Source organism: Colias eurytheme, chromosome 9 (genome assembly GCF_061535395.1).
Source record: "Colias eurytheme isolate Ceu_HAF_F1 chromosome 9, ilColEury1 Martin Lab GWU primary, whole genome shotgun sequence".
In the NCBI taxonomy this organism is placed as follows: Eukaryota; Metazoa; Arthropoda; class Insecta; order Lepidoptera; family Pieridae; genus Colias; species Colias eurytheme.
In genome coordinates, this window is record NC_142988.1 from 6171450 (window position 1) to 6199125 (window position 27676).

Below are 27676 nucleotides of genomic sequence, written 5' to 3' on the forward strand. Positions count from 1 at the left end.
TACTTGTAGATACGTTACTATAATTGATAAAATCGGTATTAATCAACCGATAATGTAATATTTTGATATGTTATAATTTTGAGATACTTAATCAATAATCCTATTCACTCCTGTACTCCTACGTATCTTCTCTTTACCGTTTAATTAGGGCCAGAAAGAATTACAGGTGTATACTAATTTTATTTTTAAACTGGTATAAAGTTTTTACATATATGATTATAGGTACCTAAGTATATACGTTCCAAAAAAATACTGCGTCTTTACCAATAAATCTTTTATTTACACACGTCGTAACAATTTACAACTTATACTAAAACTTATGGTACCTGTAGGTACCAGGTTCATATTACATAAATGTTAAGATTATGATGTCTAAGTAGGTAATAAGTAGATACATTAAAGTAAATATGAATATAACTACAATCACCGGATTTAAAAATCAATATCCCAGCCCGAAGTTTCATCTGGTGGCATTTTGTCTTTAGGATATTTCTCGAAGTTGGAAAGGTCCAAGTCATTTGAAACTGGTTGAATTAGAGGAGCCTTTAGTTTGCCTTCGCGTAACCCCTCAAAATCAAAACCGAGGAACCATCTAAAATAAATTGAACATTCTAAATAAGTAATGTAACCAATTGGTAACAAAAGAGAAATATAACAGAAATGAAAGTATGTAAGTACTAAGTAGATAGGTACTGATATGCTAGAAGGTAAGAACTTCCTTTTGAGATATGTCGATACAACGCTATTGTTTACAATTTTCATAAAATAAAATAAATAGGTAGTTACCTAAACCAACTTGAGCGTTTACTTATTTATAATTGTTTACACGCTATTATCATTATTGTACTTATTATATAAGATTGGCGAATAAACAAAACATCGTTCTTTCAAAACGCCCAACAAACAAACCGCAAAGAGTTACTTACTTGTGGTTTTTTACATCCGTGATGCCATTTTTCAAATAACCCAAACGTTCGGCTGGTACAGCACGACATAACTTTCGTATAAGTAACTGTGCAGATTTCGGTACGCGTGGGTGGAATGATACAGCGTCTATACCGCGGAGGATGAGTGTGTAAGTCTTCATGTGATCTCCACCAGCGGCTCTAAATGGCGGCTTGCCGACCAACAATTCGTGGATGAATACTCCTAGCGCCCAGCAGTCGACAGCTCGATCGTGTCCCTGAAAGTTGTTAAGTCATTCATGACTTTGCTTTATGTTAAAAGTCAATAGAATCTTTTAATATTTTAATTTATGGGTCTTGCAGAAATTGGCCTTAGATTGGCTGTTTGGCTTTTAAATAGCCCATTTGGTAAAGCTATAGAAACAATCCAATAATTTAAATTTACAAAAAAAATCCGAGTAGAAAAGATAAATAAAAAGAAACTATGTGTGTAGTAGGTGCACGTACTATTTTTTTAATTCACTAATTTTCTATGTATAAAGTAACTGATAAAATCATTACACAAACAAGTATTAGATAACATGGATTAATATCTTGATCAGATCAAATGATCTAAGGTCTTATCAAGACGCATAACCGTTACAAATATAACATGGTCGAATAAATATTAATTTACACAATGTAATGTAATACATGTTAAAAACCTTCTAGATAAAGAATTTGAGTCACACTTACTTTATTCAGTACAATTTCTGGGGCCACGTACTCTGGTGTCCCAGCAAAGGTCCACGTTTTACTATTTGTTGATAATCGTTTAGCAAATCCAAAATCAACCTGTGTACAAGAACATTTGGAGTATGTTAACTTGAATTAATATTCAACTTATAATAATGAATGCCATGTTTTTTTAGTACATATACAAAAATATAGAGGTCATAATATGGAGGTTATTATGAATTTATAGAAATGTAAGTTTATGTACCAATTTGATATAGCCTTTCTTGTCTAGCATCAAATTCTCTGGCTTTAGATCTCTATAGATGATATCTTTCGAGTGCAGATATTGGAAAGCTTCGACAACGCACGCCGCCATAAACCGTGCGATGTTCTCGGGGAAATACCGCTGTTTTTGGAGTATTGTCCACACGTCGCCGCCGAGGACCGGTTCCATTAAGAAATATACGTATTTATTATCCTTAAAAGTACGGTATAACCTGAAATATTACGAGGTGTGTTAATAATTTATGTTTTGACTCAATAAACCAACCTGTTTTACCTATAAAAAAAAATAGAAAATAATGAGTACCGGCAAATAAATCTGTTATTACAGGACATCATTATATTTTTTTCGTTGAAGGCATGCTCTTGTTGTTGTTGCTGAACCATGTCAATTTTCTTAAGGCATTTCAGGGCGAAGGTTTTTGAAGAATCTTTCTTATACTGCACTAGCTCGACTCGACCGAAACCACCGACTCCCATAGTACCCACAATCTCTAAATCTTTCAGCTCGATGAACTCATACTCTAAAATGACAACAAAAATTAATGTTGAGGAAAATAAAATATTATGTGGCCGACCGATTTAAACTTACTAAGTTTCGATAGACAAATAGTGGTTCTAAATTGGTATAAAACTATCAAAATATATAGGCGTGAGTGGCGAATATTTTTCCTCATGGTATTTGGTAGTTTTGGCAGTTAAATGGTTTATTAGTATTTTTCCTCAATTCTTTCATTTTGTTAAATGGAAGGCAATCTAATAATTTATGCACGTATCATTAAATTGTATTGCTTGCCACAGTTTTAGATATCTACAAGATCTCTTGGAAAAAATATTTAGAAGGAAATTCAAAGAACCGCTATCGTTATACATAAGGACTTAAAATATTTTATTTGTACCTAGTCACGATATCTAATTAAATACGTAGTTTTGATATCTTATCAATCAAGTTCAATCACATACATATTGTCCAAGATAGGATTAAAACTTGATTATAATAATAAAATATTTTCACATACCGCTTTTTATTTCGGAAGTTTTCTTTTGCTGAGAAGGTCGAGGAACCGCATGTCTGATGTTCTTTAATTCTTCCAAATTTCCCAATAATTCAGAGAAAGGTCTGTGGATGGTATGCGTTTAGATATATTTTTTTTTAATTTTCAAAGTCACCTATTAAGTATATAGTTATGTATGACTAAAATATTCTTGAAAATAGATATTATGTAGATGAATAATCGTTAGAAATATATCCTTTTCTTAGAAGTAGATGGTTTTTTATAGTTTAAGATCATTAAACATCCTATGAATTTAAATAAAAATTGTGTACCCGCGTTCTAACGTCAAACATTCGACCCCTGGAGGCATGGCAGTTACGGTGGCCAGACGCCGGTCCTCGTGCAGCAAGGCTTGTTCTCCAAAGTACTCGCCCCGTTTCAGCGTGCCCACCCGACGTTCCCCGCCGTCCCCGTCACGTTTCGTAACCATCACTGTACCACCTCTGATGATGTAAAACTTGTCACCCTTGTCACCTTGCCGCACCACCGCTGTACCAGTCGCGAAAAACTCCTAAATTGTTAGATAAATTTTATGTAGTTATCTGTGTGATCATATTGTTATATACTTACGAATTTTCATGTGTTTTTAATAATATTACAAACCCTTCTCAAAAAATCTGCGATTTTTGCAAGTTCGATGGGATGAATCCCTTGTAATAAGGGAACAGATGATAAGAAACGCATATTGTCCTCTTGCTCCTGACGGCCACTCCGTACCATAATTTTTTGGAAAACTCTCCTTTCTAGAGTCCATACTTTAGCTTCTGTAATACCTGAAAAATCATAGGCGCTATAGATGCTTTAATTATAATTCATATTCAAACGTAACTTATCAATAGTAGTTAGTTAATTTTTCATTTAACATGAAATAATTTTTCATGAATGATGATATGATGATGATATTTCTGTTATTTGTAATTTTACTGCGATTTGTTTGTTATCTGATGCTTATACATTACATTAACAAAAGGCTACACTTGCACTTACATCGTATTGAAGCAAAACGTTTTGCTTTGTATAAAATCGCTAATTCGCCAAAAGCTTCACCGGGGCCAAAGTTCTTGACAACTTGTCCTCCCTTGAGTACTTCGAATTGACCATATGCCGATACATACAAGTGGCTTCCACTCTCTCCTTCTCTGATCATGAGACTTCCTGCAGGAAACTCTTGAGGATTCATTGCCTCTACGACTGCGTCTAGGCGTTCTTCGTCCATTATATTTTTTAAGAAATCGTTAGCCATTATCGCTTTTTTTATTTGTTCTATTGATCTGAAATGAATGTGAAAAGTGTTAATATAAAAAGTATTTTCATATAGGCATTGTAGGTATAATTATTTACGCATTTGATGAAACATTTTTCTATTCTTAGGTATGTACATATCAGAGTAAGTAAATATAACTTACAAATCATCCTTAGCAAATTTTTCATATTGCAGATCTGTTAGAGACCGAGCACTATCCAAAGGAGCATGAGGTGCTATCACGCCTCTCTTTCTTCTCATGCGTTTCTCCGGATTAGTTTGAACAATTTCAGATATCGTTTTGCGGCCAGCACTAACTTTCGGGTCCTCTGATGCTTCACTATCCGAGTCTTTTATATTATTGATGCTTTCGCTTGATTTTGCACTTTGTATACTCATGTAGCTCGATTTCTTGCTAGAGCCTCCGGGATCAGTAGGTAATGTAAGACTCTTTTTGTATACAGCAACGTTTCCAGTTGATGAATTTCCATTTGATACCGGGATTGCAGGATTATTTTCTGGTAACACCTATAAGACCACTTTGTCAATACGTAGTAAGAAAATATATATCTACCTGTATATCTATTATCTATCTACTGCTAATTTGTGAATCGACTTTAGATAAATTCTATTCTTAAGTACTTTTCTGAATATACTTTGTTGCTATTTATTTAATCATTAATTATTTTTAATGGCTATATTTTATGTTTCATAGAAAGATCAGTTAAACAACGATTAATCATAGATATTATAGATTGATAGAATAACAATTAATGATAGGCAGGTACCTCGTTTATGAGTTCTAAGTACGCTAGTATACCGATATTACTATTTCAATAGTGTGTAGTAATAACGGGGAATTCATTGCTCATTAAGATTAGAACACAATTATAAAGCTTTATTGCACAAATCTCTTTACTCATTCCCTATCTATAGATATGTCGACATTCATAAAAATTACCTTCTTTGTCGCTTTGTTTATGCGTTACAAAGTGGAAAAGCGTATCACAAATCATTTAAGAAAACACAAGCATTACATAATATACATATTATTTTGATTGAGAATAGAAAATGATAATTGGTAGCAATTGGTAGTGAATTAAAGTAGATAATATTACAAGTCAATAACTGCGTTAAAAACAACCGACTTCAAACTTGCACTTGCAACATTTACAAATACAGACAAAAATGCTCATAAAATAAAAACTACTGGGCCTATCCGAATAAAATTTTTATGGGACCAATTCGACACCATCCCGCATCGAACAAAAAAAGAATCACGTAAATCGGTTCAGAAACCACGGAGTAATCGGTGTACATACATAAAAAAAAAAAAAAACATACCGGCCGAATTGATAACCTCCTCCTTTTTTTTGAAGTCGGTTAAAAAGTGGATGGTATAATAATACCATCCACTTTTAATATACCATCCACACCAATAGGTAGGGTAAGAAAGGATAAAAAGTGGACTAAAAATGTGGATAATAAACACAGTGAAATTCATTTGGCTTATCTATCTTCATGAGTCTGGGTCACCAGCGCGGCGCCCAGACTTAGCAAATTTGACACGATGGGTCCAACTGGGTGGGATATGGAATATCATGTCTATATAGGTTGAATATTTGTATAATAATAAAAAAAAATAGTTCCAAAGCCCTCATACAAACATGAAAAATTCACGTAGTATTTTGTTCGGCAAAAATACCCACAAAACTACGAAAAAAAATCTTCAATCATAATATTATGGTCATGTTGCATTGCAGGATTTGCAGGTCGTTACAATGTCCCTAGGTGCATTTAGCACAATAGTAGAACTAATAGTAGGTATAGGTTAGTATTAATATACCTATTATCTGTGGTAAAACCTAATTTTGAACCGTTCTATAAAATGTTTCCTTAGATACCTAATTAGTACTTACTACTTAGGACTTACAGTACGCAATTTTTAAACCCTTTCAAAAATTTCAATTTGTTGTAGTTAAGTAGTTGAAAAAAATTATAAGTACCTACCTAAGTATGTATTTATAATTTATAATTATTATTTACCTACTTTATATTGATTGTTAGAATTGACGTTTAAAATTAATCATTTCATTGCTGATTCCGGAGTATTATCACTCTATCAATTCTACAATCTTATTTTGATCATTATTCATATAAAAATAGAAGACAAAAGAATGCACGTATTGCTTATTAAAATGACTCCAAAGTCTCCTACCTGTGCTCCTACTATCTCTATCTAAGTACATACTAATGCAAGCACGAATTTTTATATCCGTTGCATGTGAAAATATAGGTAATGAGTAATGACTGAGTTACTTTTTGATACTTAGATACTTATTTTGATATCAATAAAACTTAAATTTTGCAACACCGTAAATTTTAATAAAAACTGAGAAATACTTAATATAATTTTTCCAACATGGATATATATTCTCAAGACTTCCAAAAAAGGAAAAAATGTCACAAATTTAAAGTTGAACTACACACTCGTAATGTTCATGTTCAATCAGAAGAATATCATTAAATAATACTTATTGCATAACTAATTGAATATCATGATAAATTTTTTTTTCAGGCGGATTTAATTTATTACCCAGTACTTAAGACCCTGATTTTAATTAACTTTTTAAAATAACTTTGATTTAATAGTTTCTCGAGTATGCAAGTCTATGCAGAACACTCGTTTTCGTTGATATTTTCATTTTTCACCCCTCTGGGATAATTTTAAACTTTGACCTTACATTGTTTTCTTCTTAAGTATTGGTCTTTTTTCAAATTTGATAAATCTTTATTTTAAGATATTTTCTGAACGGAACTGAACTGAATCCAATTTTTTTGATTGTTAATAACTTTTGCATTTTTTGCAAGCTGAACTTCATTATTATCAAAAATAATCGAATCGTATGACATCCCATTCATAATTTTAGGAGACTGCTTAAAATGCTGGTCAAAAAGGCACTTGTAGACTAAACTAATAGCAGTTAATAATGGAATTGTTTGGAATTCCATTTAATTTCGTTGTTTATAGTGAATTTACTTACATAGAAGGTTTCACGTCGACCGGCATTACGCCGTTCTCGCACTGCAGTTGTGAGATCAAATCGGCTTCTAGAAGACCATCGGAACGGCGGACAAAGAACCATATTGCAATACTTTTCAATAAATTCGATTTAGAACATTCTTAGAAAACACAGCGACGTTATCGTAATAGTGAACCAGCACTTCACTGTTCAAACGACACACGAGCGTTCTTTATCACGTTAGCTAGATAATCTACCATTCCGATTGTTTTAATTATTTTGTGCTAAAGACGATTATTATTTATTATCAAGGAACCTTGCAATCTTATCGGCACATTATCACAGTTACCCAATCAGTGCTTCTCACAACATTTGCAATAATTCCGTACCGTAACCAATTCACATTTACTATGCTGCAGTCGAAGCTGCTAATGTTATGTTTAAACATGCATTTCTATTTTCCACGATGGAAACTCGTGTCGTGTCGAGTGCATATGCAAACAAGATAAATTATTTGTTCATTTATAAGGACCAGGAGGATGCATCAATAAAACAAAGCAATTCATACTATAATATTTATTAATAACGTAAATGAGTACACAATGCCAAAGGCTTTTAAATGATTCACTTCATTCAACATTTTTCATTTGAAAAAAATATATATTTACATTAAAAGAGAAAATCAGCTCTGCAATCAAACTATTTATAAAATTGCCACACCAAAAAATCCATTATTCATTTATCACAAATCGTATGTAAGAGCTCGCTGTGCACCAGGCTCGACTCGATTTAAAATTATTTCCACTATTCGGGACACAAAATGTGCAATATCGTATGAAATGTGCCGAACGGAAGACATTCATTATGTTAACAGATGAGGGTAATTTCATTTTATTCAAATTCTATAAAACATTAAATTTTAACATTATACAAACAACATACAGACATGGAAATTGAGCACGGTAATAGTATCTAAATACTGGTCAAATCTGCGTCGCGTCAACGCACGCGCCTCACGCGCCCGCGATGCGAACCTGTCGCACGTTCAGCATCTCGAACAACTCTCCCCGACATCCAAACTGAGAACCACTACCTTAACTAAATACATAAAACGATTCAACCTTCAAATCAAAGATTTAAAATATACGTCGAACACAGGTTGACGTTTTATGTTTTAGCAAAAGAGTCCGCTCAACGACGACAGGATCGCTTCACGTCCGCCGTTCTTACACGTACAATGAAAACGAGAAACTAGTTAAACTCGTAGACGTGCCGCGAATTAAAATGTCGTTCATTCACTAAAGTGGAGTGGCGGCACGTCTACGACTTTAATTTTAGACGCGTAGGCGTAATAATAACCCTGCTAATATCTGAATAATCTAACGGGAACAGCGTCGACGAGTGCAATTGACAAACAAGTGTTACTTATTAACTCTCACTACTTTAACAATATAAATCCGACGGTACAAACGGTAAGCGACGTCCGCTGCGGACGGTTGGTCGCGCCCGCGGCGTAACACATAACACTATATACAGGTTGCGGCACCGCCCACTGCCCGCTGCAGCTGTCCAGGGCCCGTGCTACACAACTAATGATATGATTTATTATGCACGATATAACAATTTTTATGTCTAACAGATGACGAAGCAGTCGAAAATTTTGTGCACAGCGCGATGAGAAGAGTAATTGTCATGAAATTTTAACATTTTATAGAGAAACATATCGTGTTACAAAATACATAGCTATCACTTATTTTAACGATTACGATATTTATAATACATTGATTTTGACGATTTCATTTCAAAATCTTATCGTAGCACACTAACCATTTTGTCAGATATGTCATGTAAATTCCGATTTTCCTCCAAGTAACAAAAAAGATTTAAAAATTATTTTAAATAATGCATTTTCTATGATTCTTCTAATTATGATTCAATAAAAATCAACTAAAAATGTAAAATCAATAAAATCAGCATCATTCATAAAAAATAAAGAGAGAGCATTCAAGTACACAGGGCGATTTTGTATCAAGAGACGTCACTAGTTTTACTTATTGAGTTTTGTTCAGTTGATGACGTCATAATGTTCGCTCGTTCGAAACCCACCCTGTATACCTGTTTCATACAAAATTGATTTTTTCATCAATCACTTTGATTTGTGACTATGCATTTACAGTTACATTAAAAAACCTAATAAATAATAATAATCAATGATTAGGATCACATGTACTTTAGTTTCTGTACTTAGGTGTAAAATTTGCATAAAAATTATATAGATCTAAAATTAAGACCCTTAAAATTAAATACATTCACGCATGAGTATTTAGCAATAAAGCACAAAAAACTTGTTCGAAGCTGCAACGTGACTACATAACGTTCCTACTTAAATAAAATACAAAAAAAAAACTTACAAAATAAAGCCAGTGGCACTACTAGGTGAGTGAAATAATTAAAAGTATCAATCAAGAAAATATGACACGAAACAACTTATACATTAGCTCCTAAATATAAACTTACATTGAATTCAAATTCAGATACGAAATACAGTTTCGTAGCTATCACATGAAATCTTTAAGAAAACAAAGCACCATTATTTCTATATAATTGTGCGCAAAAAGACTAGAACTTCTAAGAGAACGCAATCGGATCTAGACATAAAGTGGCCGTTCGCAAAAATGTGAAACATATTACAAACTATATAGTTAGCACTGTTTATTTGATCAATAAATGTAACAGGCGGTTGTACAGAGGTTTTACTGCTACTTTGGATAAAAATAATTAAGAGACTCTTGCATTGGCTACATTTCATATGTAGCAAATAAAGAAAAGAGATAAAACATGAAGTCGCATCAGATCTATGGCTTTTATTAATCAAATAAAATTGAAAGACTACTTTTCTCTAACTTCTAGAATGCCGATATGATATTTCATTTGACAGTTAACTAATAATTATGTACGACTCGTAGATTTTGGAGTTTTTCCGAGAGAAAGACTATTAAATCTAGTGAGGATTAAATCGATGACATGCAAAAGCTTCGAAATACGTATGAATCGATGGGTATTTGTGCTTTGGTATAAACGTTGAGCGAATCATACAAATATTTTACAATCCTAATGCAAATATGTTAAGATCTAGTTACGACATCTAAACGGTTGGACCCGTACGAATGTTTGTTCAATAAAATGAAGGTTTAACAAAATAGCACTGTAAAATTAGACACCGTCGAGGAAACAATTACAGTATAAAATCATAATTACAAGGAGAAATCTCAATGATATGTAAGAACTCCACGGAGTTATTCTTTTTCTTTTCTTAAACACTACATTTAAAGCATTATCGCCTACGATTCAGTAAAATTAGACAATACAACTAGCGATCGTAAATAATTCGATCCAAGTTAAACAATTGCGGTAAATAACTGTTAGCCTATTGAGAAGCTAAATGTACAATATTGCTTGAACTATACAAATGTTCCAAATCTAAGTTTCATAATGCAATCTAAAGCCGAATCTCTTCCGAGTAACGAAGTAGCCGGCGCTACTCGAGTAAGGTATGTGTTGTAACGTACAAATGAACTACATTAGTTCAAAATATGCTTTGAAGGAGTAACCAGAAAAATATATTATTATATTTGTATATAACAACCGAACAAATGGCACCTCATCAGAATCGCACCACATCAACTGGTTTAAAACTACTATAAAACAGCTACCTACACTCGAAGGTACAATACGGTTGACTTTAATCAATATAATATGTCATATAATAGTTCATACAAAAGAATTTGTATTTAACGAGTACATTGAAAATATTTAATAATAGATACACTATTGTAACCGTAAATCGTATTGACTCCACCGTATGGGTGACACTGTTTAACGAGTTCAATAAATATGTTATACTTTCAGCTTACTTTAAGATACTTTAAAAGCTTAAAATTTTGTTCCACGTAAATTTAAATTAAAGTATGTTTTAGATTAGTAAAATGTGTTTGGAATTATATTTACAATTTTTCTATGATATGCAAGTGCAAAGCTCACTAAATATTTTTACAAGTTAATCTATTGTCAATTGTATGTATGTAACAACTACCGTAGAGAATACCAAACATCAACAATATGCAGGTATTAATAGTGTTCCACGCCAGACTTTGTGTTTCACAAACAGACTTGTTCGTGTCGGTTGCTCGCACTTGTATTTCAATATCGAACGATTAACGATACTTCAACTTAAACTATTTCAATGAGAAATTTAAATGACTTTGGTATGAATGAGTTCGATAGCCCGCCCTACGCTACGCTATCCAAGCTTACTTACAGTAATCGGCTACCACTATTACTGTTACTCTATCGTAATTTTGTACGTTTATAAAGAGAGTTCATTGTCATGTTACGTAAAGATGAACGAAATACTAAGAATATTCGAGTAATAAAATCGCTACGTTGTTCCACTGGCTTAGTATGGCGCGAATCTGTTGTAACCACTTCTATAGACTGCCGTCTGTAAAAAGAAAAAAAATGTTTGTAATTTTAGAAATTTATACGTGAAAAATGTAAATGGTGAAATCATTTACCCCATATCCTGTTACTGGACCGATGCTATGTCCTAAATATGGGTCTGCGTACTCCCTGCCGTATCTGAAAACAATACAAATAAAATAAATAATACGAAGAATATCAACGTTCTTATGGATTCCCCTCCTTTATGTCCACCGTTTAACGTGAACGGTGAACAAAGAAAGTGAGTATAATAAGAAATCTTGTAAGTATTCAAAGAGACAAAACATTTCTTTGTGCAAAAAAGGCTCAATTTCAAGGAAAAACCTTATAATAAACAACTCTAAACGTTGCTATATTGTTTGTGAAATTAAGGTCCGAATCACGAGTTTATTGCTCATTGTATAATTTGCCAGAAGGGACAAATCTTAATAGAACCATCACAGAGAAATTGAAACATCGAACAAATTTATTTTAATGTTTTTCTTAACATTAAACCTCTTTTTGCGTATTTCATACAGTTTGTTTACATCGCTATCGTTAGTCAGCAATAATCATCGATCGAAACCGATTTTCTGTACGACTGTAATCCTAAAATCTATCGGGAATTACGAAGCAATATGCACTGATTGCTCTTGGATTGAAGCCGCAACTGTTTCAGTGATACGGGTTATACAGGGTGTAATCGTTAAGTGTGCACAGGCGATTTTTCCGTAAGTATTACAGATAACAAAAAACTTTAAACTGATATCGAAAGTACTTAACCTAATGAGTAAAATGGCCGTAATAAATTTTTAAAAATAAATCGAGAAATATCAAAAAAAATATCTTTAAACCCTCCCATACATTAAGTATGAAATATGAATATCCCATATACATTTAATATGAAAGATTTTAGCTTTCTTTTTCTTTTTATGGTTTTCTGCTTTAATTACTTCGCAAATTTGAAGTGGCATTTTCCACGCTTTTTCCGGACATGTTCACGCATTTTCCGGATATTTTCCGGGAATTTTCCGGACATTTTCCAGGCATTTTCCGGGGATTTTCCAGGCATTTTCCACGCTTTTTCCGGACATTTTCACGCATTTTCCGGATATTTCCCAGATATTTTCCAGGCATTTCCCAGGCATTTTCCAGACATTTTCCGGACATTTCACTGACAATTTCCGGGGATTTTCCACTGCATTTTCCACGCTTTTTCCGGAAAGTTCCACACATTTTCCGGATATTTTCCAGACATTTCCCAGGCATTTTCCAGGCATTTTCCGGACATTTCCCTGACATGTTCCGGGGATTTTCCAGGCATTTTCCACGCTTTTCCCGGACATTTCCGGGGACATCCGGAAAATGCCTGTAAAATATTCGGAAAATCCCGGAAAATGCCTGGGAAATGCCCGGAAAATTCCCGGAAAATATCCGTGAAAATGTCCGGGAAAAGCGTCAAAAATGCCTGGAAAATCCCCGGAAAATGCCAGGAAAATGCCAGGGAAATGTTCGGAAAATGTCTGGGAAATGCCCGGAAAATATCCGGAAAATGCCTGGGAAATGCTTGGAAAATCCCCGGAAAATGTCTGGAAAATATCCGGAAAATGCCTGAAATGTCCGGAAAAAGCGTGGAAAATGCCTGGAAAATCCCCGGAAAATGCCTGGAAAATATCCGAAAAATCCCCGGAAAATGCCTGGGAAATGCCCGGGAAAATTCCCAGAGAATATCCGGAAAATGCGTGAAAATGTACGGGAAAAGCGTGGAAAATGCCTGGAAAATCCCCGGAAAATGCATGAAAATGTCCGGAAAAAACGTGGAAAATGCCTGGAAAATCCCCGGAAAATGTCAGGGAAATGTCCGGAACATACCTGGAAAATGCCTGGGAAATGCCTGGAAAATATCTGGAAAATGCCTGGAAAATGCCTGGGAAATGCCCGGAAAATGCCCGGAAAATTCCCGGAAAATATCCGGAAAATGCGTGAACATGTCCGGAAAAAGCGTGGAAAATGCCACTTCAAATTTGCGAAGTAATTAAAGCAGAAAACCATAAAAAGAAAAAGAAAGCTAAAATCTTTCATATTAAATGTATATGGGATATTCATATTTCATACTTAATGTATGGGAGGGTTTAAAGATAATTTTTTTGATATTTCTCGATTTATTTTTAAAAATTTATTACGGCCATTTTACTCATTAGGTTAAGTACTTTCGATATCAGTTTAAAGTTTTTTGTTATCTGTAATACTTACGGAAAAATCGCCTGTGCACACTTAACGATTACACCCTGTATTTGTTTAGTTTTAAGCTCGGGCTATAGTGAGTATTGATTTGTGCGTCGAAGATTCGATAAGAATTCAATGTGTGTGATCTAAACACATATTTCGACCAAACATCGAACCTCATCTATATTCTACTACACCCACTATAACACTCGCGAATAAATCTAAATTCGACAAATTTGAGTTATAATCATGCATCATCGCCTTACGATGAGGAAACACTAAAATATCACACTATAATCTGTACGAAGGGACTTAATATCACAACGTAGCATGTATTGAAGACGCGATACATACGTGGCCGCAAGCGGAGTCAGCGCTGTGGGAGCGGGCGCAGCGCTGACGGCAGCGGCGGCGGCGGCTCTAGCGGCCGCGCCGTAGTTCGCCGCAGCGGCTGCAGCGGCTGCGTGCTGCGCGCTCGTCAGCGGCGACTTCAGCAGCGGCGCCGCGGCCGCCGCGGCTGCGGCCGCCTGGAAACACTACGCATTAATAACACCATTATAACTTTATGTAACAACAAAATTATACAATATTGCGTCCCTTATTTATGAAGCATTTGAGACGCCAAGAAGAATTATTTAACAAGTTTACAGCTAATCTGCAAACTCGTTTCCAGTGTTAATGCTAAGACACACTAATATAAAGTACATACAGCCTTCGTATCTATCTGCTCTTTTGTTAAAATTGTATAATGTAGAAACGAAAGATTTGTATTTGTTCGCTTTCGTCGCATTATATTCGGATATTTTTTCAAAAACACAAAGGGGATATAAGAGTTTTGCAAACAATGAGCCCACAAAGGCGCAGACTTAAATTAGGTACTCTAATAATTTCCAATGAATTTGTTATACTTTAATTTATTAAACGATGGAATTAAATGATACCTTACCACGCTGATAAATTCCCAATGGAGACTTTCATCAAACTACAATTACCATGTAAAACATAAAAAAATGGAAGCAATTGATGCATTAAAATGAAAATAATATTCAAACAATAAATAAGGTGTTGCAAGAATATTCAATCAATATTTACTCATGCAACGCGATGTTTTTATGATTCCACAGAGTAATAATGCGATCTTTCTGCAAATCAGCAATTATAATAACTTGCAGAAAAAAAAGAGCCGTATAAGAATGAAAGCATGCATTATCTTCCTAGCATATAAAATATTCAAATAATGTTCATATTAAAACACAAACTACATTGAGCACGAACCGAAAGTTACTAAAACTAAATACAAGTGTTAGTGAATCGTATGCCAATGATGAATTTGTTGTGGGCTCAATGTTCTACACGGAGCATGATGTACATTAGCATTTCAAATGGAAAACACAGCTCGAGCACTGCCTAGAACTAAATCACCCACCACAGAACTAAGAACAAGAATAACTGAACAGAAAGCGGGCCGGTCGCGATCTCTGTTACCACAAACACAATGTGCAACCTGCTTTACGGTGAATCAATCAATCTGAAGGATATCGTATAAAGGAGCAACCAAAATCCCAGCACTCACTCCACATTATCAAATGTTTACTAGCGTGGTGGTACACAAATTAGAAAGCGATAGACAATACACAAATAGACGAAAGATCAACCAGCTTAGACCGTGACAGTACCTCAGCCGCGGGTTTCACCGCCTGTAACAACATTAGGGTGTGACGACGTTTTTCGTATTTCTTCATTCATTTATATACATTTTTTTTAGATCGAAGCTTTCCTCGACCATCGTAATAACTCAGGCCCCGGAATCACAGACACAATAGAAAATCTATTGTGTCGTGGACCGATCGGGCCGTTCGGGGCTCAATGGGTTAAGAAGAAATGAATATAATACATAAAAATATATGTACGTTTATTTTCTTTTTTTGCTGATAGTAGATATGTTAAATATAGTCGATAAACTATGTTTTTGAAAAGATAGTGATCGTGAAATTGTATGATAAAGGTATGTCTAATATATTAATATTAACGTAAATATGTATTACCTGTAGTCTGTAGTTCGAATCAGCATTCGCTGCTGCAGCTAAGAACGGGTCATAATATACGCTGCAAAATAAAAAATATAAATGATTATTTTTATTCAAAACGTATAATTAGCTACATGTAATCTACCATAATAACTGACAATTGATTTTAATAAATAAGCTCATATCTTTATGCTTTCATTAAATTAAATAATTAGAGTACAGCTGTTGTAATAAGCACATATTGTGTTCTAAATTTCATATCTAGTCTAGATAATACAGTAGAGTTCTAAGTAGCATGACTAATTGCTTAGTTTCTACTTACATCCGTTCATTAGCATGAAAGTGCAGAAAGTGTTAACAATATCTACATAGATGAAGGAGAGAGTGAAGTAATAATAGCTAAAACTAATATTCTACCAGTCATAAATTGGCAATACAAACGTTATCAATTTTATATGAAGTGTTTCATATTTATATTTTAGTTTTATTTGTATTGCCGACCTATTTTACCCATTTTTATATTGATGATGTTCTATACTAATTTTACTACAGTAATATTATTTAGCGATGCTATTAATGACAATATACATTGAAATTAGTAGTTGAGCTCATACCGATACAAACATATAATACAATGTTAGAACAATTATGGATTGGATTTCACAGGATCGTGGGATGAAGGAGGCCTGTTAAGGAAAAAAATTAATAATTAACAAAAAAAAGAAAACATACTTATCAATGTTAAAAAAGTCGTTAAATTTCAACTAAAATTTAAAAAAATATACACTTTTGTCCGTTACTTAAGTGCTTATTGAGTTAATGGCTTTTCACAAGCTTTTTATCTCATTTGCAAACCCATAAAATTCAAAAAATTTACTATTCAATACATATTAAGAAACTGAAAATATTCAAAAGGCCGAGGAGATATAGGAGGGACGGGGGTATAGCGTGGTGAGGTGCAAGTGTGAGTACTCACGGTGCATATGCGTGCAACTGCGATGCGTAGGCGGCGGCGCGGGGCAGCATGGGTTGGAGGGGGTGAGGGTGCGCGGGCGGGCGGGGCGAGCGGCCGCGCATCACGACCGCGCCGCGCAGCGCCGCCGCGGGGGCTACATGCAACACACATACTGCTACTGGCATGCGGGCGGCGGGGGCGGGGGCGGGTGAACGGGCGGGCGGTGCGGGAGGGGGGCGGCGGGAGTCGTGAGCAAACCCTAGTGCCTATTGCGCGCTTCTACTACTGCATACTTTACTATACTCGCGGACGACCGAATAGGTCAAGCGGATATGGTCCAAACTTCACACTACTGCATGGAGAGTTTTGTAAGGTTAGGTTTGCAAAACTGCACCATGCTGCGTGTAGAGCATGTGTATACGCTTAATCTACAACTCATTCAGCCATGCTACACTTTTTCCACCGCGCTCATATTATCTCGTAATCCTAATTTCTTATAAGATTTAGAGAGGCATTCACTAAAGAGCGCTAGCTGCAGTTGAAACACGCACGCAATCTGCGCCATAGTGAAAGATGCTCTTCGCTAGAATTAATAAAATTACGATACAATATGAATTCGGTCGAGCAAGTGTAACTTGAACCAAGGAGCAGTCGACGTAAGACCGTCATGTGGTCATATATTACGTGAACGAAAGCTATGATGCGCTAGCGGCCCATGCTCACGACTGCAGCCGGCAGGTGTACCTGCGTCGCTGTGCGGCGCGCGGCGCGAGCACGAGCGGGGGCGCGGGCGTGGCGGCCGGCGCCGCGCCCAGCCACGGCCACGTCACGCCGGATACCCGCAGCCCTGCGCACACACCGCGCCTCTACACACTGACCTAACCACAGCTCTACCGCTATCGACTAGGGTTGCCAGATGAACGCCCGGCCGTCCCCTGGTCGGCGCTTCACGCGACCGCCTTCCGAGTCACATCGGTGATAAAAATGTAAAATACTGGGCGCACAAGAATCGTGCACTTTTTCAAGATGTGAGGTTTTGAAAGCTCGCTGGTTCGTCGTAATTTTTAGCACTTCCTCTAATTTTAATATGTTTAGGATAATATAACATTATTTTCTTTTATACTTTACGTATATTCTGGCAAGCCTAAAAGACAAGGCCAATATCGCAATATAATTTAATTTGACTCCAGAGTTGGTGACAGAATTATCATGAACCAAATTTATTTCCTTTTACTCATTAGTAGTTACTAGTTCTTCAAATGAAATATTCTGAGTATTGATAAAATACTGAATGGCATGGATTATACTGAGTTTAGTTTAATTTCGAAAATAAACATATAAATAGATTATTTAGTAATCATAACTCACAAATAGACAATATATCTACGTTACTATGAACTATTCACTAAAATGCAGTTCCAATTCTAGAATAATCGAATGAATTATTCACATCGAAAGTATCAGTATCAAGGCCATGCCACATTACAGCACGACTGAAATCACGAAAATATAAATTCAATGCTCACCACCGTGCGATCGATTAATACATTCCTACTTTCTGTTCTAAAAAAGCATGGCCGTTAAATTCAATTTATACAAATGCCGTAAAAATCAATTTATGACATGACAACATCTCATCGAGCAAAAGAACTAAACCATTATCCCACCACATAAGTAAGGAAAGATCATGCTCGAATGAATGTTATTAAAGATGTAATCGCGGAAGCTCTCATCGATCAGTAATATTCGTACAATGATAGTAACAAAACGTTGCATTCTCACCTTCCGGCCACTGGACACACACTGAAACAAATTCAATCATTATAAATACAATGTCGGCTCCGATGTTATTAGAGAAAATGTAAATCTAAACAAAGAAGACGAATCTAGAAGACATTCTCTACAACAGGATCGAAATATAGTGCAGATTGAGATCATTCCAGAAACGTCGAAACGGAAACTAGTTTTGTACAAATATTTTAAAATTGAACGATAATTATCTAACAAGCTGACTAATATTGGTGTTATCCGATCAAACGCAAGTGTTATCAGGCACGTGTGACACTGGACTTAGCCTTCGATTGGTGTCTGTGTCAAAGCACAACCTCTTGCAATAGTAAAAGGAAAACACGCATGATTAATTAAGAAGGTATTTAAGTATTGATTTGAATTCATATTCATTTGTCCATGCAAATGAAGATATAATTTGTAAAAATAAAGGATAATGTCGTGATACACGTGCACATGATATAAATTATTTAAAATTAAATGTGATTTAAGATAAAGTATAGTTAAGGAACAAAAACTGATCACAAAATTATCTTGCATCTTGCTTAATTTTTTAAGATAATTCACGGATTTTCCCATAATTTACGATAAGTTTATATTGTGCAATGTGTTGTTTACAGTAAACTTGTAAGTAAGTGTGCGATGTCAATGACTTGTCGCACGTGATCTATTTCTCGCTTTAATTACAACATAATACACGTAAAGGCTACGTCCAATGTCCAGTTTGGGCTCATTCTCTAAGTAGCATTCATCTAATAGCATTCCCACAAGGTTCTATGCAACATGAAGTGGACAGCTGGACACAGAAACATGGACAACACCGATTCTTATAATGCCTGTTCTCACCGAGAGTGGGAATCGATCCATTTCTAGCCAGAATATCTGGATGGGTTAAAAGAAATGCCAAGATGCATTATGTTCGGTAAATATACAATATTATCCTATGTTATAATTATGATTAAATAGGACTATAGTGAAATATTAGTAGTATTATAAATTAAAGTGTAGTGCGCCTTATGGTCATGGAAAGTGGTAATCATGTTAATCTCGGTAAGTATATGCATATTGTCAGTATCAGATTTCATAATTTATTGTTTTCTTACCGTTTGGCACTGCTGGAGGTTTCTTTGTCTGCACTCGGGCGGTGGCATTATTTACCTGATATGGGAAGTAAACAATATGTCAAACAAAATCTAACTCGTGCTGGACGAATCAAACGAGATGTATACAACATAAGTATTTAGAGTGAGAAGAAAGATCCAAAATATAAATTAAAACATCGAAAAAAAATATAATAATAATTGAGATTGCTCAGGGTTCGAACCCAAGAATCATTATTTAATATTATTAATTGTAATTAAACAGCAATTAAACTAACGAAGAAATTTGTAAAATCAATAATCAACTCTATTTTTTATTATAATTTATTTATGTATAAACATATTATATAGGAGGTTACTATTCGTGACAATATTATAAAAAGGGAATCGTCGTCGATATAACATGAAAATAATAATACAGTAGGAGTGTTAATAATGTAATATAATAAACAAAAAAGGAAATCGAAAATAAGTAAGATAGCTTAGAGTGTATTTTGGTATTCTTACCTCGTCGACATTGAGACGGTACGGTTCGTTCTACATTCTCTGTGAGACTCTCTCAATCGATCGGCATATTAAATGACCGTCTAGAGAGTAAAGGGACAAAATAAATAAGGTTTGTTTACGGATTAGACAAGACGGCGGCATACTTAGTGCTAATATGCACTAGCATGGCAGTAACTACAGAGCAGACGAGCGCAGGTTGCGGTGGGCGGTGGGCGGTAGGAGCGGGATGTTAAAGTTACAGTGCTACGGATGGTATTCATTGATTCATGCACACCTCTATCTTTCTGCCCTCAACCACGGTGCCGTGTAGACGCTCTCGTGCTCGCTCCGCATCACCACTATTTGCGAATGTTACAAAACCGAATCCCTGCATGCAAGACAGACAAAACATGCATTAAAAACAGCGTCGCTCAAAAAACAACGTGCAACAAAAATTAACATATATATGCATTGCATAGTATTAAAGTAATACTAGTTAAAATGTTGACAAAAACGTTATATTTTCGATTACGTTGATAGTTTGAGCGGTATCTAGAGCTGAATGGGTACACATAAGCGTTTGGATTACAGTACATTGATACATAAAATAATTGGACCTAGCCGTTTGGAAAACGTTTAAATAGCTTGAAATATTTATCTTCGGAACATTGTATTATTGATAGACACTACGTTTTTCTAGTAATTCATATGTGAAATGTTAGCTGCAATTTGTTCTATAAAAGTCATCGCTCATGCAGGAAACTAAAGAAAACTAAATTTGGCTAAGCAAATAATAGAGTATTACTTAGGCAAGAACTTACTTTTTATTGTAATTCAATGACATAATCCTTGTTTAAAACAGAAACAGGTGGTTTGTAACATTATTCCGTACTTTTAATATATGAAGCATTTCACTATTTCGTGTCATGATATTTACACTAACACGCAACAGTACGCAAAATCTCTGGCAAAAATAGTGCTTACATTTACAGTGCTTTAAAATCTATAAATAATATATTCATAAATATTTTTAAGCGATAACAATAATATATTTTAATATGATAATATAATTTATTCATATTAAGTAAATTATAACATATACGCTCTTAAACTTAAAAGGTATTAAAATTACATTTAATGACAATTGATCGTGCTTAGGAAAACTAATTTAAAATACATGGTGATAACCCATAGATACAAAAAGCAGCTAGCACAGCACACAATACAGTGGAAAATAGACCAGTCGTGAAAGTGGCAAACAAGTCGCTGATCGTACGTAATAACGCTTACACTTATCAAAGCATGACAGCTCTATTATTATAAAAAATGCCATTCTGAGTGCAACAATTTGTACATTAACAATAATCTGGGCAGAGAGAAAGAGAGAGAAAAAATAAGGGAAGGAAGAGACTATGTAGTAAGCGAGCGCGCTCCGCGCCGACCGGCCGGCGCGCGGACGACACGACTCAACCGTCACACGAGACTAATGACATACGATCGAGACAAAGCCACTCTAAATGATGCACCAAAGTTACTTCTAGGAAATACTTCATTGACAAAATAAACACATTTTTAAGGGTCAGCGAAGTATACATGCCCAAATCTAATGAATTATGTTCCCTGGTTAGGAAAAGCGCATGACTGAGAAAACTAGTAATTAACAAAATAGACAGAAATATTAACATAACCGATCTAAAAGACTGTATTAAAATACAAATCAGAATGCCTCGTCATCCAAACTGCACTCGATTTAGAAAAAATAAATGAATGGAACAATCAATCGTACATACATCTACATAAGTAAGGCTAATTTCCAGTGCAGTAAACCCGTAATGAAAACACACACAGCGGTGCAGTTTGGATGACATTCTCGTTTCATTAGTGATGAATAATAGAGCTGTCCTCAACATGACTTAGAATATCAGCTGTTATAGTGACGATGCATCATTCTCTAATACTGCATATCCAATGTGAGGCATTGAAGAAAAATAACTTGGAGCTATTATATCAAAATAGTAAAAATACGTTTAGACATGAGCGAGCATGGACTACTTAGGGACGGTCACCAAACTGACACAAGGAAAGCAGTAAACACGAAAAAGCGGTCAATTCAATCAAATAGTTACATTATTTTGTAATGACTTATGACCGTACATATTTGTAAAGGGGATTTAACTGAGTTGTTTTTTGAGAATATCGCAAAATCACAAATTATATATTGGCACTTATCAGCTATGTTGGTGAAACACTTTTAATGCAAGTTGATCCTCAACCTTAACAGAATATTATATGTATTAGAATTAATTTAGAAATGTATATGCAAATTACATTCAAGCATTAATAGTATTTCCCCGCCACAAGTAGATTACATTAAATTTCATTTGTATTAATAATTATATTGAAATTTTTTTTTAAATGATTATTATTATTATATGTCAATATACAATGCAATTAGAAATACTGCACCAAACATTAAAAACCATTAATGCTATGAGAAGGAAATACTCTTAAAAGATTAATGTTTTATCCAAGCCCATTTGCCTAAGTCTAAGCGAGGATTTATAATAAATATCAAATATTATTTGAGAAACAAGTAATTATAACACTTTCAATTTGAAACCTAGTTTGGGCAGCAATTTATCAAATAGTAAATATTATAATAGTTATTGTTACTGTGAATAATTACTTAATTACCTTGAATTCTGTAACAATAACTATAATAATCACCAATAACATAATTATAAGTTACAGGAATAAGCTCATCAACTTCTTAGTAAATTTTTAGCTTTTCATTTATTAGTATTTTTTAGAACACGTAACTTGCTATATCGAATTTGACTTCCTACTTATTCCTGCATTTCACTTAAAGAAACAATAAAAAAACATAAACAATAATAAAATAATTAAGTAAACAGTTGTAAAATAGTATATTACTAATACGATTTCATTGTATTGCAAAAGCTATATATTTATAAATGTATTATTGCTTCTTAAAGTATTTTTAACATCAATGACTTCTCGATTCTGAAAGAGGCTACATTGGAATCCATACGAGATGGATTTCAGCGAGCCACTCGATGAATATGAAGAAGACGTGCTTACCTTGGAGCCACGTTCGTTGAAGATAATTTCTACATCAAGTATTGTGCCATATTGCTGGAAGGTAAAATATTTACATTTAAAATCGAGTTCTAAACATATAATAAAATAACGGAAGGGCATGCCGTGCGTAAAGGGAGGGACTCACCCCGAACATGTTTCTCAGATCTGGATCTCTAAATCTGAACGGTATGTTGGAGACGTGCAGGCGTTTCGGTTGTGACGCTTGGGAGACGGGCACGAGATTCTTTTCCGAGGAAGCCGTGGTGGTGGTCGCGTTGGCGGCGACGGCCGCGCTGACGGCCGCCGCGGCCGCGTGCGCCGCCGCCGCCTGCTGCGCCACCGCCACCGCCGCTTGCTGAGCCACCACTGCCGCTACGTTTACACCCTTGTTTTCATCCGATACTTCGCTTTCACTCTGCTGTAAAACATCATATTAAACGTTTAATATGTAAATACACAGCCAATGAAAAAGATTAAGTTTGAAAAAGAGTTATCAAATGAGTAAGTTCGTATCTCTTTGTTTCCATTTACGCGATAGCGTTATTAATATTATTACGAGTCATTTGCGCGTATGCTTTAATTATATCAAGAACGCGAGTGAAGGAGAGTAAACAAACATATAAATCATATGTTAACGTCTGTATAAAAGTACTGTAAAGTTCATTACACTCAAACCATCAAAGTTCACCTAGCGAACGTAATATATTAAATTGAATCGGCGATACGTACTGTGCTCGTATTGTGACTTTCTGTAGAGTTTTGTGTGCTGTGAGTTTGTGAGTTCGGTTGTGGCGAGAAGTTGCCGGGAGGTAAGGGTGCCGGTGGAGGCGGACCCTCGCTCTTGACGATAGAGGGCTGTTGCGCGGTAGCTGTGTCTGCTTTTACACCAGCTAAGTCCCCGTTTGCCGCAAACTGTGCCGCCGCAGCCGCAGCCGCCGCCGCCGCAGGGAACGGGGTCGCCATACCCGTTCCCACCATGTGCTGAAATTGAGAGATATCTCATTAAAACACGTTGATAGATAAACATTTTTATAGATACACAAAAATAGTTCTCTAGTAGTTAATTGTGTAAATTGTGGAATCTAGCCAGATTATATACGATAAGATGCCCATAGAGTATTGCACAATTTTTATTAAAATATTTCGTTCAGTTTATTATTAAATGAAATAATAAATATATATTATTTTGAAGCTCTTCATCCGTTAAAAATAAGGATCTGTGCAAAAAGTAATTAAAATGTAAAAAGGATATAAATAACCGTATTATAATATTGAAGGTAAAATCACGCTCTGCTTAGTCATGTAATTAACTGGGTAGGTACACAGATTTCCATACACATACAGTAATGGTTGCAGGTTCTGTTTACGTTTCCAAAAATACAACATCAGCTTTTAGGCAGCAGAGATAAAGTGAAGGTTAAAGGAAAGGTAAACATCATTATAGATTTCTAATAACATTGTTATTTCAATGACCTTTGAAATTTGAACCGACATTTAATCGAGGATTTGGAAACGTTATATTATAATTTATAACTACAGTAAGAAACAAACGAGTCCCAATTTAATACACCAATTATCCTGCGATTTGCGCGTGGGTGTAGCTTCAGGCAATAACTAGACAAATATTATATGGGACGTAATATATCAATGTTGTGACATGGAGCAAATTTAAAGCATCCACTTCAGGGACGCGGCCTATACTAATTCTGTCGCAATAAATACACCTACTACTTATAGTTGACGTTTCTGGGCTACGAATCGAATTATTGACATCGAGCAACGGTGCCAAAACTCGAGTAAAACGACACATAGGTATTCGCTAAACATATTTGATTCGATGAATACAATTATAGATTCTCATTACGCTATTACTAATTAATAACTGATGTGACATGCACTATGAATATAAAATGCATTTATATTTTACCGTCAGTCATGCATAACAACCAGGGATTTATAAATAAGCAAACTATGTTCACTATTTCAGAATAACATGCATTAGCTAAACTACAATAACTATATTTATTTACAGTAGAAACTCTGTGTAGAAACTCGATTATCCGAATCTCGACTATTTTGATTCATATTTCACTAATCTTACCAATATTTAAAATGAAAATGTATACAATGAACAATCAACAATGTCAACTAAATATTAAAGAAAATTGTAACTAAGAAAAAGATCCGAGCAGAATATATTTATCCATTTGGTACCCAAAATTCTCGTAGCAATCCAAATTAAATTGTGCCCGCCCACTCTACCGCTGCCTACCCGAAATCTATCAACCTTTCATGATTAAGGATACCGTTTTCAGGAAAACTTTTTCTTACATATACCCTTGTTTGGAAGAAGGTGTAGAATAATATATTAGGCAATTGTTGATTATACCTACATTGTGTCGGTAATGATGTATTCTATAAAAGATAATTAATCATATAGAATATGAATGTGCCCATAACTATCGAATGAGATTAACATTTCAAAACTGTCATATTATTCCCTACGGAGGCAATTCTGTTTCATGTCGGGAATAGAGCGCATTAGATGCGAGGAAGCGAGAAAATTAGGAAGTGGTTATTGGTCACAATTGCGTCGACTGCTCCTGACCGCGTTCCATGAGCACTTGTTAATTTGCACCGCAGCTGTCGATGCTCGGCTTTAACATTTTGTAACAATATTATATCAACTATGTTTATATATTATATTCTTCTCTTATTTCATTTCAATATTTAAACATGTTTTTTTTATATAAGTATGTAAAAATATACTTGCATACTAACATAACTCAGCGAAGCAATTTTCGTGCTGAAGTACTCAATTCTTTGTTAAGAGAAAATTCACACAAAATTCCATTAATGGTACTTGTTATTAACAGGTACAAAGCGAAGCAATAAACCATTTACGAATATACAGGAAAATCTTACAATGCCAGGCAATATCCAAAAAAAAATCATCAAAATGAATACATTTTCCATGAATAGCACAATTTTGGTCTTATTGTACTTCACACAATGGTTTCGCTCGATGAAAAGGCGTTCATAGGTTCATTTTGAAGGCAGCTCCTGTCGCTTCGTAAATAACTAGTACGGTGTAGTTCGACAAACATATTAAAGAACATTTTCCTCTCACATATAAAACACAAGACACAAAATTTCTAGCATACAGCGATCTTAGGTGTACTCTTCATACAAACTCACGTACAACAAACGATCTTTGTTGAAGAATATTATCCTTTGATGCTTTGAAACAGTATTCTGAATTATTATGAGACTGACAAAGTGATATTAAAAGTGATTTAGAAATTCCAATAAAATTGTTTAATATCTCCAGAATACACGCCAGAATGATGAAATCACAGGATGAAATATTGTCGCAATTCATATGTACCGTGTTGGTCTCTCTATAATCTATATAACATATGTATATAATATACTCTAGTCTATACACTCAATGTTATGACGTCGTAAACAAAGTAATATCTATGACAAGAGATCGTGAAAGCAACATTATTACATCCGGTAATTTCCAAGCTTCGCTGCTTTTGCTTCAGTATTAGAAGTAAATATGTGGAAAGGCATCACAAAAATGTAATGACAATAATTTAGCAGAATGTTATGGTAACAGGGTTATGCGAAACTAACTGAAGAGCCGCGCGCGCTCGCTTGTCGCGGAACGAAGAGCTCTCAGGTTATGAATTCTAAAGTGTCTACCACAATACTCACGTTGTTCCACTTTTTTATGTATTGCTATATGCAACAAAGAACAAATATTACGATTTTGGCGAATTTTGGTTGATTTTTTCTGTATGTTCTGCCTTCAATAATAATGATACAATTATATCCAACGAACCTTACCCTGTAGGGAATCTAGTCATGTGTGCCAAGAATGTGAAAGAATATTGTTTGTTTATTGATTGAGATAAGAAAACTGTTTACAGATACAGCCGGCCAAGTAACATAAATATAGGCGCACGTTCAGTGCCACCCTTGAAGGTCGCGACTATAACTTGGAACAGCCAAGTAATATAGTGAAGTAAAAGTTAAAATGATCAGCATCCTAGCGGTGCGCCACCCGCCGTCTAATCACATCCGGCGCTGGGGCGGCCGCGTAAACAAACTGACTTTTTTATAGACGGTTCTGTGTTTCATCGTACGTTCAACCGTCAGGCTTGTTTAGTCTCAGTAATTCTCCAAAAACACGTAATCTGTAAACATTACCTCCCGAAAGGTATTTTTCGGGCGAATGTTTACCTTCAATTTTTGTTAAATGTATAAGAAAGTGATAACA

At 35.0% G+C, this 27676-nt stretch overlaps 2 protein-coding genes across 9 annotated transcripts in view; both read right to left on the bottom strand.

Annotated features, from left to right (window-relative positions):
- Positions 1-259: 259 nt before the first annotated feature.
- On the bottom strand, positions 260-7483 carry LOC149905824 (cGMP-dependent protein kinase, isozyme 1-like). Its single transcript, XM_090105368.1, has 11 exons — positions 7247-7483; positions 4366-4730; positions 3947-4230; positions 3563-3732; positions 3232-3470; positions 2924-3024; positions 2212-2428; positions 1888-2119; positions 1641-1739; positions 927-1183; positions 260-592 (listed from the first exon to the last, which is right to left on the bottom strand). The coding sequence occupies exons 1-11, from the start codon at positions 7346-7348 to the stop codon at positions 433-435; spliced, it is 2226 nt and encodes a 741-aa protein (XP_089961494.1). The 5' UTR covers positions 7349-7483; the 3' UTR covers positions 260-432.
- A 303-nt stretch (positions 7484-7786) lies between these two features.
- Positions 7787-27676, bottom strand: part of Rbfox1 (RNA-binding Fox protein 1) — a 64645-nt gene continuing 44755 nt past the window's right edge. For 3 of the 8 annotated variants that reach the window (XM_090105878.1, XM_090105877.1, XM_090105872.1), the window contains 11 exons: positions 24118-24369; positions 23534-23806; positions 23389-23442; positions 20582-20674; positions 19804-19858; positions 18695-18715; positions 16934-17066; positions 15976-16036; positions 14285-14466; positions 11800-11863; positions 7787-11726 (listed from right to left, as the gene is read on the bottom strand). In XM_090105878.1, coding sequence (XP_089962004.1) covers positions 11682-11726; positions 11800-11863; positions 14285-14466; positions 15976-16036; positions 16934-17066; positions 18695-18715; positions 19804-19858; positions 20582-20674; positions 23389-23442; positions 23534-23806; positions 24118-24366 — 1230 coding nt within the window. In that variant the 5' untranslated portion in view covers positions 24367-24369 and the 3' untranslated portion in view covers positions 7787-11681. Of the gene's footprint in view, positions 11727-11799; positions 11864-14284; positions 14467-15334; positions 15338-15606; positions 15628-15975; positions 16037-16933; positions 17067-17656; positions 17760-18694; positions 18716-19803; positions 19859-20581; positions 20675-23388; positions 23443-23533; positions 23807-24117; positions 24370-27676 lie in introns of all 8 variants that reach the window. The other 5 variants (XM_090105879.1, XM_090105873.1, XM_090105874.1 and 2 more) reach the window with 5 other exon arrangements.

Excerpts from the sequence above, each read along its gene's own strand:
- LOC149905824 (XM_090105368.1), bottom strand. The coding sequence starts at position 7,348 with ATGGTTCTTTGTCCGCCGTTCCGATGGTCTTCTAGAAGCCGATTTGAT. Across the intron at positions 4,231-4,365 it reads AAATTTGCTAAGGATGATTT|ATCAATAGAACAAATAAAAA; the intron begins GTAAGTTATATT and ends CATTCATTTCAG. Across the intron at positions 593-926 it reads ACGGATGTAAAAAACCACAA|ATGGTTCCTCGGTTTTGATT; the intron begins GTAAGTAACTCT and ends AATTTATTTTAG.